At 44.7% G+C, this 14,227-nt stretch overlaps 1 protein-coding gene across 2 annotated transcripts in view; it reads right to left on the bottom strand.

Annotated features, from left to right (window-relative positions):
* The window catches only part of LOC138751433 (collagen alpha-1(XXVIII) chain-like), a 216,801-nt gene that overhangs the window by 36,259 nt on the left and 166,315 nt on the right, over positions 1-14,227 (bottom strand). For both annotated transcript variants that reach the window (XM_069913684.1, XM_069913685.1), the window contains exon 28: positions 6,764-6,832. In XM_069913684.1, the coding sequence (XP_069769785.1) occupies positions 6,764-6,832 (69 nt within the window). The remainder of the gene's footprint in view (positions 1-6,763; positions 6,833-14,227) is intronic.

Below are 14,227 nucleotides of genomic sequence, written 5' to 3' on the forward strand. Positions count from 1 at the left end.
TAACAAAGAGAGACAAGTGCCTGAAATATGCTGCTGGGGGAGTGGTGGAAGCAGATACAATAGTGGCATTTAACGTGCATTATGGCTGGCATTGACATTGTGGGACAAAATGCTTGTTAATGTACTGTGCTGCTGTATGTTCAATGCAAGCCTTCTTTATATCTATCAATAAAATAATAGATTGTAAAATCCCTTAATAACAAAAAAATCTTAACTATGAAATGCCTCACTTCCATGTTCTCTCCTCTCATGGGGCCCAAGTGGCTTTTGCTCGAGTATGCAGTGATAGAGTGCTAGTGATCCTCCTAACTACTAGAGGGAGTTAGAAACTAATTGGTGGCAACTTGAGTTGGATTCAAGATAGATGCCTCCACATGGTTGTAAGTTCTTTAGCTAATAACGTATAGTTGTTTTAAAAGAACCCAGATTTCTTTATTACAATAAAAGGAACATCACATGGTACCAGGAATGAGAATCAGTTGATATAGCAGCAGAGAAATGCAAAGTGTGAATGTTCCTGATGCTGTAAATTGGACTGGAAATGTCGACCATAAGTGGAAGCTGTTCAAACAATGATTCATGTAGTACCTGCAAGCCAATGGAGTTGATAGCAAACCTGATGCATAGAAGATTGCAATGCTACTTACCTTGGTGGGACCTCAGGCACTTTTGTTTTTGGAAAGGCAGAAGACTAGGGCAAGTTCGACAAGATTATTGAGATGTTTGATGAACACTGTTCACCAAAGGAAAATGAAATATTCAAGGGGATATGTTTTGCTCATACATACAGCTGCAGGGATAGAGCTTTAATACTTTTTTAATGAATTTGAAATTAAAAGTAAGAACATGTTTGTATCACTGCAAGATTCAATGATTGGAGATAAAAGTGCGTTTGGGATTATTGATAAGAAAGTGAGAGAGAGAGAGAGCGAGGGTGCTGCAAGATACAGACCTCACCTTAGCTGGAGCTGTGAGGCTATGCCATGCCAGTGAATTAGCTCTGCAGTATGCAAAAAAGTTTGGTGAGAGTGAAAAAGCCAGTGAAAATGAAGGCATTGTGTGTCCACACACATAAACAAAAATTGAAACATAGGAAACAACAAAAAGATGGGAGACATTCAATTGCAAATGATGAGGCACTCAGCATGCACTAAAACAATTCCCCACCTATGGAAAAGTCTGTAATAACTCTAAAGAACAGAATCACTACACAAAGCAATGTTTTTACAAAGGGAAACAAAACAAGTGAAAGCCTGCACTCTATACACACTATAGAAGAAACTACTCTCAGTGACACGCTTTACATGGGCATGGTAGTGCAGAGAGACTGTAATCCAACAGACACCGAACAGCCAAGCATGTACAGAGTTGAGCAGGATAAGTAAACTGTGTTATTGCATACAAATGGTACAAATATTCCTTTCAAGCTGGACTCAGAGAGGGTCAATTTGATCTATGAGCGCGACATCAGGTCAATTAAGATAAAACCATACATCCATGCAAAGCGTACAATGGACAGAGTATTGACATAAAAGGTACATGTCAACTCAAGGTGAAATTTAAAGATAAAGAACATCATCTTAGGTTCACAGTAGTCCCGAATGGACATGAATCACTACTTGGTTTCAAAGTATGTGAAAACTTAAGCCTAGTCAACAAGGTGTACCATATTAACAGTACCAATATAAGGAATGGCACAGAGAAAATACTGGATCAATTTCCAGATATCTTCATGGGGTTTGGAGTTCTACCATTCACCTATAAAATACAGTTAAAGGAAGACACACAGCCTATAATGCATGCCTAAGGTAGGTTCCAGCACCACTAAAATAAAAAACTCAAGCAGGAATTCGACCAAATGTTGTCACTATGGGTCATAAAGAAAGTGGAGGAGCCCACAGAATGGGTGAATTCAATAGCGTGTATCAAAAAAAGAATGATGACCTACATGTGTGCATAGACCCAAAAGATTTGAATGCCAATATAAAGAGAGAACATTATCAGATTCCGATCACGGATGAAATTACAAGTGAGGTGGCTGGTGCAAAGATTTTCACTAAATTGGATGCATTTTAGGGCTTCTGGCAAATTAAAGCACAAAATACTTTACATTTAATACACCGTTTGGCCGATACTCCTGTGTGAGGATGCCTTTTTGAATTTCCTCAGCTCCAGAAGTGTTCTACAGGACAATGGAACACATCATGGAATGTATAAATGGGGTACGTGTATACATGGATGACACGATCTTTTGGGATCCACACAGGAGAAACACAAGGAGAGGCTCATCAAAGTGTTACAAAGCACCCAGAAAATGGATTAAAATTAAAGAGAAAAATGTCAGTTTGATGTGAATGAAATCGCCTTTCTGAGAGATGATCTGTCAGAGGCAGGTGTGGAGCCATACAATAGCAAGGTGAAAACAATTCTAGTGATGCCAAGACCCACTGATAAAACAGAAGACAGGTTTGGTATGAATTTACCAATGAAATTCCAGCACTCCCATAACCCAATGATAAAACAGTGCTGGAATTTCATTGGTTCCACAGAGACAAATGTGAAGCACATAATGAGAGTTCCACAGAGACAAATGTGAATCTCCATGTGAACCCGATCACTGAATCTCTTCCTGTATCTGACATGAAATCCAAGTAGATCACAGCTGAAACAGAAAAGGACACAGTTCTACAGAAGATCATTGAGAATCTAATTGAAGGATGGCCTAGAGGTGAATGTCAGTCATACTACAACATCAGAGCTGAGCTGAGTGTTGTCAATGGGCTTCTACTCAGACAGAGCAGAATTATCATTCATCAAACACTGCAACGAGAGATACTTAAAAGGGTGCATAAGGGGCAGCTTGGAATGGAAAAATGCAAGAGTAGGGCCAGAACTACTGCTTATTAGCCAGGAATAAATGCTGATATTGACAGGATGGTGTCAAGCTATGAGACCTGTTTGAAACATCAGGCAAATCAGGCAAAGGAAACCATGATAATAACTGACTTTCCAGCAGAACCATGGCAGAAGGTTGGGACTGATCTGATCCATATGCATAGAAAGAATTACTTGCTTGTTATTGATTATTTATTGAACTATCCGGAGATTGTGCTGCTTCCTAATATGTCTGCTGCTTGTGTGATCAAATATATGAAATCAATCTTTGCAAGACATGAAACCATGCTGCAGTGGTAGAGAATTCCAGAACTCTGCAAAAGAGTATGATTTTCGACATGTGACTTCAAGATCTCTGCATACACAGTCAAATGGTAAAGCTGAGAAAGGAATTCACATAATTAAACAGTTGTTCAAGAAAGCACTAGACAGTGGCTCAGATCTGTATCTAGCTTTATGAGTTACAGAGCTTCGCCACTTGAACATGGCATATCACCCAGTGACCTTCTGATGGGACGTAGACTACGCATCACACTTCTCTACTCTGGAGACCCACACATGAACAGAGATTTTGAAGATGTCAAACAGAAACAAAAGCATCTCTAATGGAGACAAAAAGCAAACTATGACAAGTCAGCAAGAAACTTATAGCTGCTAGCAGAATATGACACAGTGAGACTCAGTGATTCCAACACTTTGGACCAAAAGGTCACTGTTCTGGAGGAAGTATATCTATGATCCTACACTGTCAGACAGAGGATGGTCAAATACTGAGAAGGAATCGAAAGAGCCTGCTGAAAACGCAAGAGACACTGCAGAAACAGTCAAATGCAGAAGATCCAGCCTGCAGAGCCACTGAGGAAACACCACCAGTGCTAGCCAGTACTAGACCAGCAGAGCTGACAGAAGCTCCTGTGTTAAGAAGATCAAAGCACCTGTCAGACTGAATCTTAAAAAGAAAAAGAACTGCACACTTAAAACATTTATGCTGCTGATGTGTTTACATTTGTGTTGAACTTTAAATTGAAATGAACACTGAATTAGTCATGTTGTAGATTAAACAGCTCAAGGTCAAGGGATAATAATAATAGAGTGCTAGTGATCCTTCTGTCCACTAGAGGGAGTCAGAAATTAGTTGGGTACAGCTTGAGTTGGATTGAAGACGGATGCTTCCACACAGTCCTGAGTGAGCTCTTAAGCTAAAAAGTATAGTTGTTTTAAAATAACCCAAGTTTCTTTATTACAATAAAAGAAACATCACAAAGGTTGTTTTAGACTCCAAAGAGATTGAAAGGAATGATGTGATAGAATCTAAAAATGATACATCTTCAACAGCTTGTGTGAGCTCTCTGAAAATCCTCTTTGTTTAATTCTGCTCCCCTACCCGGTTCCTGCAAATTATTTCCATGCAAGTATTTATTCAATTGAATGTAGTAAGTTATTGAGTCATCTACCATCACTCTTTCAGGCAGTGATTTCTAGATCATAATTTGGATGAGGTTTCATGGAACTGATTGAATATTGAAGGTTTGTGGTGAATGATATTAGGATTTTACCATGTCTTCTATGGCCTGGAAAAAAAATTGCCTAATTTACGTTTGAACAGCAATAGAAGAAATTTATTGAATGAGGCATGTGGCCTTTGTTAGCTGGGAATGAATTGATCATTTGATATTCCTAATTTTTGTGAAACAGGGAAATGGCAGATTGTGGTGCGCTGTTAGCCAGAATCAGACACACACAAGGTAAAGACTATACAACAGGGTTTAATCCACAAAGACTTCCACAGAGCCAGGCTGGCTGTAGCTGCAGAAATTCTGAGGCCTCGGGAGGCCGCGCAGGCTTATATCCCAGAGGGTGATTGACACCCGACCGGGTGGGGCTTGATCCATTCAGGCCGACTGATTGATAGCTGACCAGGTGTTGTCCTGTCCCCTCACACTCCTGCAGGTACAGAGGTTGCCCCCTGCAGTAGGCCGGTGGTGGACCACCACACAGGTATGAAGTAAAACACGAAAGTCTGCAGTCACTGTGGTTGAAGTAAAAACACAATGCTGGAGAAACTCAGCAAATCAAACAGTGTTCTTTATATAGCAAAGATAAAGATACATAACCAATGTTTTGGGCTTGAGCCCTTCATCAAGAGAAAGGGTTTGAATTACCCCTTGTTGTCATGCAGAAAATATGGCATCCATCTTTGGACAGTCTGCGCTCACAGACAAAATTTGACTAGTGGTCAATCTGTTTAAATAGCAATGATTGAGGATGCCAGGCATCAAGTCAACTCAACTGCTGTTCCTCATAAAGGTGGTTTAAAATGTCCAGGCATTTGATCCTCTTATCCTGCCGATATCACCATTAAAGCCAGTGCTTCCTCAGAGTGGATCATTTACTAAAGGTCACTGGAGCTGAGGCATGAAATTACATTCTGACTCAGTGTTTACTGTGTTAGCACGGAGGCAAGGCTGACACCTTGGAACATCCAGTCCTTTTCTTTTTCTGGATGTGGTATCGCCCTGAGATTTCTGTTTTGCTGTGTTGAGGAAAAAATGAGATAAAGAAAGAGGATGGTGAACACATCAAGTTAAAAGACATGATAGATAAAAAGAAATATTTAATGGAATGGCCCAAACTGCGCTAATTAAAATAGTGTAAATGTGGAGAAGCAGACAGGATTATGGATCCAAGTTCACCAAAAGCTCAAGGTCAAGGTAAAAATTTAGAAAGATAAAAGGTGACACAGTTAGCATAGAGGTTAATGCAAGGCTGTTACAGCGCCAGCGACCAGGGTTTGAATCCTGTGCTGTCTGTAAGGAGTTTGTACATGTAGTGTGGGCTTCCTGCGTGTGTTCCAGTTTCCTCCCACCCTTCAAAAACGTATTAGAGTTGTAGATCAATCGGGTGTAATTGGGCAGCCTGGGCTAATGGGCTGAAAGGGTCTGCTATCACCCTGCATGTCTAAATTTAAATTTAAACTCAATTTAAATTTAAACATTTAAGAAAAATGAAATATTTGCTTTCATCTCAAAGGGGCACTTTATGTGAAACTCTGTTTAGAATGCTCCATTCAATTCTCTGAAACAATGTATTGCTCTTGAGTTGGGTATGGTATGAGGTGGTCCAGATTATTGTTTATTTGTTTTCATGTGTAGGAAGATACAATAAAAATTGTTGTTTAGTATGCTATCCATCCATGTCAACCCATATTTAAGTACAATAGGTCATGCAAAAATGAAAGTATAGTGTTAAAAAGAAATCTTCAATTAAAACAGTGCAAGAGCTAAGGTGAGGTTGGATTTGTGAGATCAAGAGATCACCTTTTACTAATGAACATATAAACGTAGTCTATATTAAATGACATTTTGAAAGTAAAAGGATGACATAATTGATATTTTAAACTAGCTAACAGTTCAGAGAAAAACAGTTATTTTGGCATTATTTTGTTGAAAATCAATTGGAAATTTGAACTGTATTTTGTTGAAAATTAATTGGAAATCGGAACTGTATCAAACAACTGCAGTTGAATCATTTGAAAATTGCAAAACAGATTGATGGATTTATTTTTGGCAAGAATGTTAAGAGTTTAAAAACCTTAACAAAGGTACAGGACAACCACAGTGTAATTGAATAGCAGAACAGACTTTAGGAATTGAATGCTTTATTCTTGTTCCTATATTCTGATAGACAGGTGTTCATGTAGTTTGATTATAGATATAACACAACCTTCCTCATTGGTGTAAGGTATATTTATAAATTAAAATGAATCTTGAAACAAAAGTAATGTGTGGATCAGATGGCATTAATGTTTCAGATAATTAAGTAAACATTCTTATGAATAATATTAAAAATGGCAAACACTTTTATTTACCTTTGGTCCTCGTATACCTTTGCCTGGTGGCCCTCTAGGACCCATCAAACCTGGAGATCCTGCTGCTCCCTGTGAAATGGATATTGACATTTACTAGTTTTATATTTTCAAATAAAACATAGAGATCTTTACATTGACTTCATACTGAAAACAACTTGGCTACAAAGTTGGACAATTTGTTTAAATTTGATGAATGATGTCTGTACAAATCCGTAGCATGAGTTATGCTGGCTGGTCCAGTGGTAAAGACATTCTCGTGTGTGATTCTACTGCATGCTGAAGTGTGAGAAAAGGAGAAATCATGACTTCATCAGTGAGAAATCTTGATTTGATGTCTGCCTTGCTAACTATACTCTTTGGCTTGGCTTCGCGGACGAAGATTTATGGAGGGGGTAAAAAGTCCACGTCAGCTGCAGGCTCGTTTGTGGCTGACCAGTCCGATGCGGGACAGGCAGACACGATTGCAGCGGTTGCAAGGGAAAATTGGTTGGTTGGGGTTGGGTGTTGGGTTTTTCCTCCTTTGCCTTTTGTCAGTGAGGTGGGCTCTGCGGTCTTCTTCAAAGGAGGCTGCTGCCCGCCAAACTGTGAGGCGCCAAGATGCACGGTTTGAGGCGTTATCAGCCCACTGGCGGTGGTCAATGTGGCAGGCACCAAGAGATTTCTTTAGGCAGTCCTTGTACCTTTTCTTTGGTGCACCTCTGTCACGGTGGCCAGTGGAGAGCTCGCCATATAATACGATCTTGGGAAGGCGATGGTCCTCCATTCTGGAGACGTGACCCATCCAGCGCAGCTGGATCTTCAGCAGCGTGGACTCGATGCTGTCAACCTCTGCCATCTCGAGTACCTCGACGTTAGGGGTGTGAGCGCTCCAATGGATGTTGAGGATGGAGCGGAGACAACGCTGGTGGAAGCGTTCTAGGAGCCGTAGGTGGTGCCGGTAGAGGACCCATGATTCGGAGCCGAACAGGAGTGTGGGTATGACAACGGCTCTGTATACGCTTATCTTTGTGAGGTTTTTCAGTTGGTTGTTTTTCCAGACTCTTTTGTGTAGTCTTCCAAAGGCGCTATTTGCCTTGGCGAGTCTGTTGTCTATCTCATTGTCGATCCTTGCATCTGATGAAATGGTGCAGCCGAGATAGGTAAACTGGTTGACCGTTTTGAGTTTTGTGTGCCCGATGGAGATGTGGGGGGGCTGGTAGTCATGGTGGGGAGCTGGCTGATGGAGGACCTCAGTTTTCTTCAGGCTGACTTCCAGGCCAAACATTTTGGCAGTTTCCGCAAAGCAGGACGTCAAGCGCTGAAGAGCTGGCTCTGAATGGGCAACTAAAGCGGCATCATCTGCAAAGAGTAGTTCACGGACAAGTTTCTCTTGTGTCTTGGTGTGAGCTTGCAGGCGCCTCAGATTGAAGAGACTGCCATCCGTGCGGTACCGGATGTAAACAGCGTCTTCATTGTTGGGGTCTTTCATGGCTTGGTTCAGCATCATGCTGAAGAAGATTGAAAAGAGGGTTGGTGCGAGAACACAGCCTTGCTTCACGCCATTGTTAATGGAGAAGGGTTCAGAGAGCTCATTGCTGTAACTGACCCGACCTTGTTGGTTTTCGTGCAGTTGGATAATCATGTTGAGGAACTTTGGGGGACATCCGATGCGCTCTAGTATTTGCCAAAGCCCTTTCCTGCTCACGGTGTCGAAGGCTTTGGTGAGGTCAACAAAGGTGATGTAGAGTCCTTTGTTTTGTTCTCTGCACTTTTCTTGGAGCTGTCTGAGGGCAAAGACCATGTCAGTGGTTCCTCTGTTTGCGCGAAAGCCGCACTGTGATTCTGGGAGAATATTCTCAGCGACACTAGGTATTATTCTATTTAGTAGAATCCTAGCGAAGATTTTGCCTGCAATGGAGAGCAACGTGATTCCCCTGTAGTTTGAGCAGTCTGATTTCTCGCCTTTGTTTTTGTACAGGGTGATGATGGTGGCATCACGAAGATCCTGAGGCAGTTTACCTTGGTCCCAACAAAGCTTGAAAAACTCATGCAGTTTGGCATGCAGAGTTTTGCCGCCAGCCTTCCAGACTTCTGGGGGGATTCCATCCATACCTGCTGCTTTGCCACTTTTCAGTTGTTCGATTGCCTTATATGTCTCATCCAGGGTGGGAACCTCATCCAGCTCTAGCCTTAGGGGCTGTTGAGGGAGCTGGAGCAGGGCGGAATCTTGGACTGAGCGGTTGGTACTGAAAAGAGATTGGAAGTGTTCTGACCATCGGTTGAGGATGGAGATCTTGTCGCTGAGGAGGACTTTGCCGTCTGAGCTGCGCAGCGGGCTTTTGACTTGGGGTGAGGGGCCGTACACAGCCTTTAGAGCCTCGTAGAAACCCCTGAAGTCGCCAATGTCCGCGCTGAGCTGTGTTCGTTTGGCGAGGCTAGTCCACCACTCATTTTGGATCTCCCGGAGTTTGCGCTGAAGATGGCTGCATGCGCGACGGAAGGCTTGTTTCTTCTCTGGACAGGACGGCTTTGTAAGGTGAGCCTGGTGGGCAGCTCGCTTCTTTGCCAGCAGCTCCTGGATTTCCTGGCTGTTTTCGTCAAACCAGTCCTTGTTTTTCCTGGAGGAGAAGCCCAGTACCTCTTCAGTGGATTGCAGTATGGTAGTCTTCAACTGATCCCAGAGGGTTTCAGGGGACGGGTCCGTGAGGCGGGTTGCAACGTCGAGCTTTGCTTTGAGGTTTGCCTGGAAGTTTCCTCTCGCTTCGTCTGACTGCAGTTTTCCAACATTGAACCTCTTTCTGGGGGCTTTATTGTTCCTGGGCTTTGGCTTGAAGTGAAGGTTGAGCTTGCAGCGAACCAGCCGGTGGTCAGTGTGGCATTCCGCGCTAGGCATGACCCTGGTGTGGAGCACATCTTGTTTGTCACTTTCTCGCACCAGGATGTAGTCCAGGAGGTGCCAGTGTTTGGATCGGGGATGCATCCAGGTGGTCTTAAGGCTGTCCCTCTGCTGAAAAAGGGTGTTTGTAATGACAAGCCGCTGTTCTGCGCAGAGCTCCAACAGGAGGCGCCCATTGTCGTTGCACTTGCCGACGCCATGCTTGCCCAGGATTCCTGGCCAGGTTTCTGAGTCTTTGCCGACACGAGCGTTGAAGTCGCCCAGGATGACAACCTTGTCGGCTGTAGGGGTACGTTGGATGAGGTTGCGCAGGTCGGTGTAGAACTTGTTCTTTTCTGCTGGTTCCGCCTGGAGGGTTGGAGCATAGACACTGATGAGGGTGATGTGACGCTTGTTTTGAAGTGGGAGTCGCATGGACATGATTCGGTCCGAGAGGCCTGTCGGAAGGTTTTCGAGTTTGGAGGCAATGAAGCTCTTGACCATGAAGCCTACACCAGATAGGCGTCGTTCATCCGAAGGCTTGCCAGACCAGTAGAGTGTGTAGCCCGCGCCGCGTTCTTGGAGGCTGCCTACATCTGCCAGGCGGACTTCACTGAGAGCGGCTATGTCGATGTCAAGTCTGAGGAGTTCATGTGCAATGAGGGCAGACCGACGTTCAGGTCGGTGGCTGTCAGTCTTGTCTAGCATGGTTCTGATGTTCCAGCATGCTAGCTTGAGTTTGTGAGCATCTTTTGAGGGGGAGGACGTGGAGGGGGAGGACGTGGAGGGGGAGGACGTTGAGGGGGAGGACGTGGACCTGTCCTCGGGCCTGCGCAAAGGAGCTTTTAGGTGGAGTGCAGTGCGCGCAGTACTGGCCCCACCCTTTACACCCATGGTTCGTGTGCCGTGGCCAAGCAAGCTGGGACGTGGCAGCGAGGTCCTTGGGTCGTAGGTTTTATATCGGAGTGGCCTTCTCCTATGCAGGTTTCTTACCCGGGCTGGAGGGGCCTGCCTCCCCTCCTAGGTCGGTCCATACTGCCCGGACCGGGGCCGAGGCCGCCGCAGTTCACCCTGTGCCTGGACTGGGGTCACCGCCTCCCACTCCCTGCCCGGACCGGGGCCTCCGCCTGCCTCACTCGACCGAGGCCGGGGCCGCCGTCTCCCCCTTGCTCCTGCCCGTATCGTGGCCGCCGCCGTCTACCCTTCGCCCGGACCGGGGCCGGGGCCGCTGCTGCTCTCCCTGTGCCTGGACTGGGGCCGCCGTCTCCCACTCCCTGTCCGGACCGGGGCCTCCGCCTGCCTCACACGACCGAGGCCGGGGCCGCCGTCTCCCCCTTGCTCCTGCCCGTATCGTGGCCGCCGCCGTCTACCCTTCGCCCGGACCGGGGCCGGGGCCTTACTAATACCCTTAATAATATACTAATAAATAAAAGACTCTTTCTAGGCAGGGATAGGGAGACCCTTTGGAAGAGTCAGTCCAGCAGCGAGAGGCATCAACTGGCTCTTCATCCTGGGCATACTAACTTGGAGCTTAATGCCTCAACTAACATTAAGCTTTTAGGCTTTCTCAACTGTAGGGAGGACACCCATCTTCACCTGCAACTTCTGCTCATCTTGACTGCTGCTGAGAGGAATAAGCCATTGCCTCTTCTCACTGCTACTAACAGGAAGGAGGTGCAGGAGCCTGAAGACAAACACCCAATGTACGAAAACAGCTTCTTCCCCTGCACCATCAGATTTCTGAATGGACAATGAACCACAGACACTACCTCAAGTTTTCTCTTATTTTGCACTATTTCAATAATTTTTAAATAATGCACTTAGGAAAATGTAATTTATAGCAATTTTTGCACCTGCAATGCACAACAATGCTGCCACAAAACAACAAATTTCATGACACGGCGTGACAATAAACCTGATTCTGTTTCTCATCTATTTGCTCATTTTGTACAGGATGTGGTTATACTTCAATAATTTGGTGCTTTTAATTGTTTTTTAAAACTCTTCAGGAAATTATAGATATTGAAGGATTTTCACTTGATTTCAGGACTCCAAATTGAACAGTTGGCCCCATATATGAATAGGATTTCCACTTGGTAGTTTTACACTAGGAATGTGGAAAGAAGATAGAGAGCATGGAAACCATGCACATCCAGAGTTGGGGGAGACACACAGGGAAACAGCAGATGCTAGAATCTGAAGCTGCAGCTCAATGAAGTCTATGTTTCAGAAAGGAGAAGTCCATTGTACCATGCCCATAATCAGCCCTAACTTAAACCTCAGGGCAGGCTGCACTGTGATTTTGAAGATCACCGCAGCTATGAAATTTAATGTGTCAACCTCTTTCCATCTGTCATTGGAAATATTTGGAATTTCTTCTGGGTTACTGACTATTGTTGAAACACAGAAGTCTGTAGAGACTGTGATTGTAGTAAAAACACACCAAAATGCTTGCAGTGTCCATAGGGGATAAAGCTATATTGTTCACATTTTGGGCTTGATCTTTCTTCAAGGAATAAGCAAAGAATAAGCAAAAAAAAAAGGAAATCTCAAAATAGGGACTGTGCTGGCTGAGGGAGGAGCCCAGACCAACAAAAGGTGTTAATTGGATATGATAAGGGGAAAGGTGAAGATTGATTTTGTCTGTGTGAGACAGAGGGAAAAAGGAGTGAGATGGAGCTGGGGAGGGGAGATGGGGGAAGAATTGGGGGTTGGGTGCATTTAACAAAAGCCAGAGAAGTGGATGTTAATGCTATTCAATGGGAGGGCACATAGACGGACGATGATGTGTTGTTCATCTAATTTGCAGGTGGTCTCAGTCAAGCAGTGCATGAGACCATGGAGAGACATGTCAGCAAGGAAGTGGGATGGGGAATTTAAATGGGTGAACACTAGGAGATCCACATATTGTGAGGAATCATGTCCTCGTTGCCCATGGGGGGCAAAGGGGGCCAGGGCAGATGAGTGGGTAATGGAGGATATGCAGGTGAGAGCCAAATTAATGGTAGTAAAGGAAAGTCATGTTGTTTGAAAAAGGAGGACACCAATTGAATCAACATTTCACTTATGAATCTGCAGTGGTCTTCTACTATTCCCATTGTGGTCTCCACTACATCGGAGAGACTTGGCACAGACTGGGAGATCATTTCCTTGAGCACCCCATTCTGTCCACCTCAATAGCATACATCTCCCAGTGGCCACCCATTTCAATTCTCCATTTCACTCCCTTGATGAAATATATGTCCATGGTCTCAAGCACTGCCAGACTGAGACCACCCGTAAATCGGAGAAACAAACACCTCATCTTCTGTCTGGGCACCCTCCAACTATATGGCATTAATATCCACTTCTTTGGCTTTTGTTAAATCCCACCAATTCTTTCCAGTCACTTCCCCCCAGCTCCATTTCTCTCCCTTTTTCCTCTGTCTCCTTTCACACAGACAAAACCAATTGTCACCTCTCCCCTTATCATATCCAGTTAACACATTTTGTTGGACTCCTCCCTCAGCCAGCACTGACTCTATTCTGAAATTTCCTGTTTTTTGCATAGTCTTTGCTTATCCCTTAAAGAAGAGCTCAGGCCCAAAATGTTAGCAATACATCTTTATTTCATATGGACTCTCACTGCTCCCTATCTGTACTCCTTGCTGCTTTCAAGCTCTACAACCATGTTCTCACTCAGTCTTGCTTCCACAGCCATATGTCTTTCCTGGGTACTTATCTCTGCCACCAACTGGCCCCACTTAGATTCCAGCTCTGGTTCCAAGACTCTCAGTTGACCCCCACAGGAACTCAGGTACTTGCATTGCATTGACTCCTGCTTTCTTCATTCTCCCACTGTATTCTAGGGACTACCAGCGGATCTTCGCTCTCTCGCTTCCACAGGTCTGTACCTCACTCACCATGTCCTGCCATGGACCTCTTCTATACTTCATTTTCCATTGGATCCACACTTTCAACCATCAATTATACGCACACCTGGCATCCATCAAGTATTAGAAGCTCGCATCCCTGGAGATTGCCACCTCGGTGACCTCCCACCTAGGTCTTCACGTGGCCCCAGCTCTTTACAGGACAGAGCTCTTGACGTGGGTCTCCACCTTAGCCTTAACAATTTACAGGACAGAGCTGCTGACATCAACTTTCATCCTGAACCTGCCAGCACACAGGACCAAGCTTCAGTTGTAGGTCACTGTCTCAGGCCGAGTGACCTACAGGATCAAGCCTCCAACATGAACTCACTGGCGGCCTACAGGATCGAGCTTCAGACGCAGTTCTCCACCTTTGCCCCACGACCTGCAAGACTCACACCCTGGCTCTGGGAGCACACGGGGGCTCTTTTCCTCCACCTTCTGACTTCACCATCTCTCCCTTCCCTTCCTTGGACATTTCCTAACCTCCAAGTTCTGATTGATCCCAACCTCCTTCTCTCCCGGATACCATCCATCCCATTGAACCTCCCCCTAACCTCTGCCTGGTCTTCACTATCAGAATCGGTCTGCTCTTGACCTTTATATTTCTAACTTGACCTCTTTTTCTTCATCTCAGGATACAAACTCTTTACAGACATCTTTTACAAACCCACCAAATCCCACAGCTACCTTGATTAC

This window comes from Narcine bancroftii, chromosome 1 (genome assembly GCF_036971445.1).
Source record: "Narcine bancroftii isolate sNarBan1 chromosome 1, sNarBan1.hap1, whole genome shotgun sequence".
NCBI classification, from domain to species: domain Eukaryota; kingdom Metazoa; phylum Chordata; class Chondrichthyes; order Torpediniformes; family Narcinidae; genus Narcine; species Narcine bancroftii.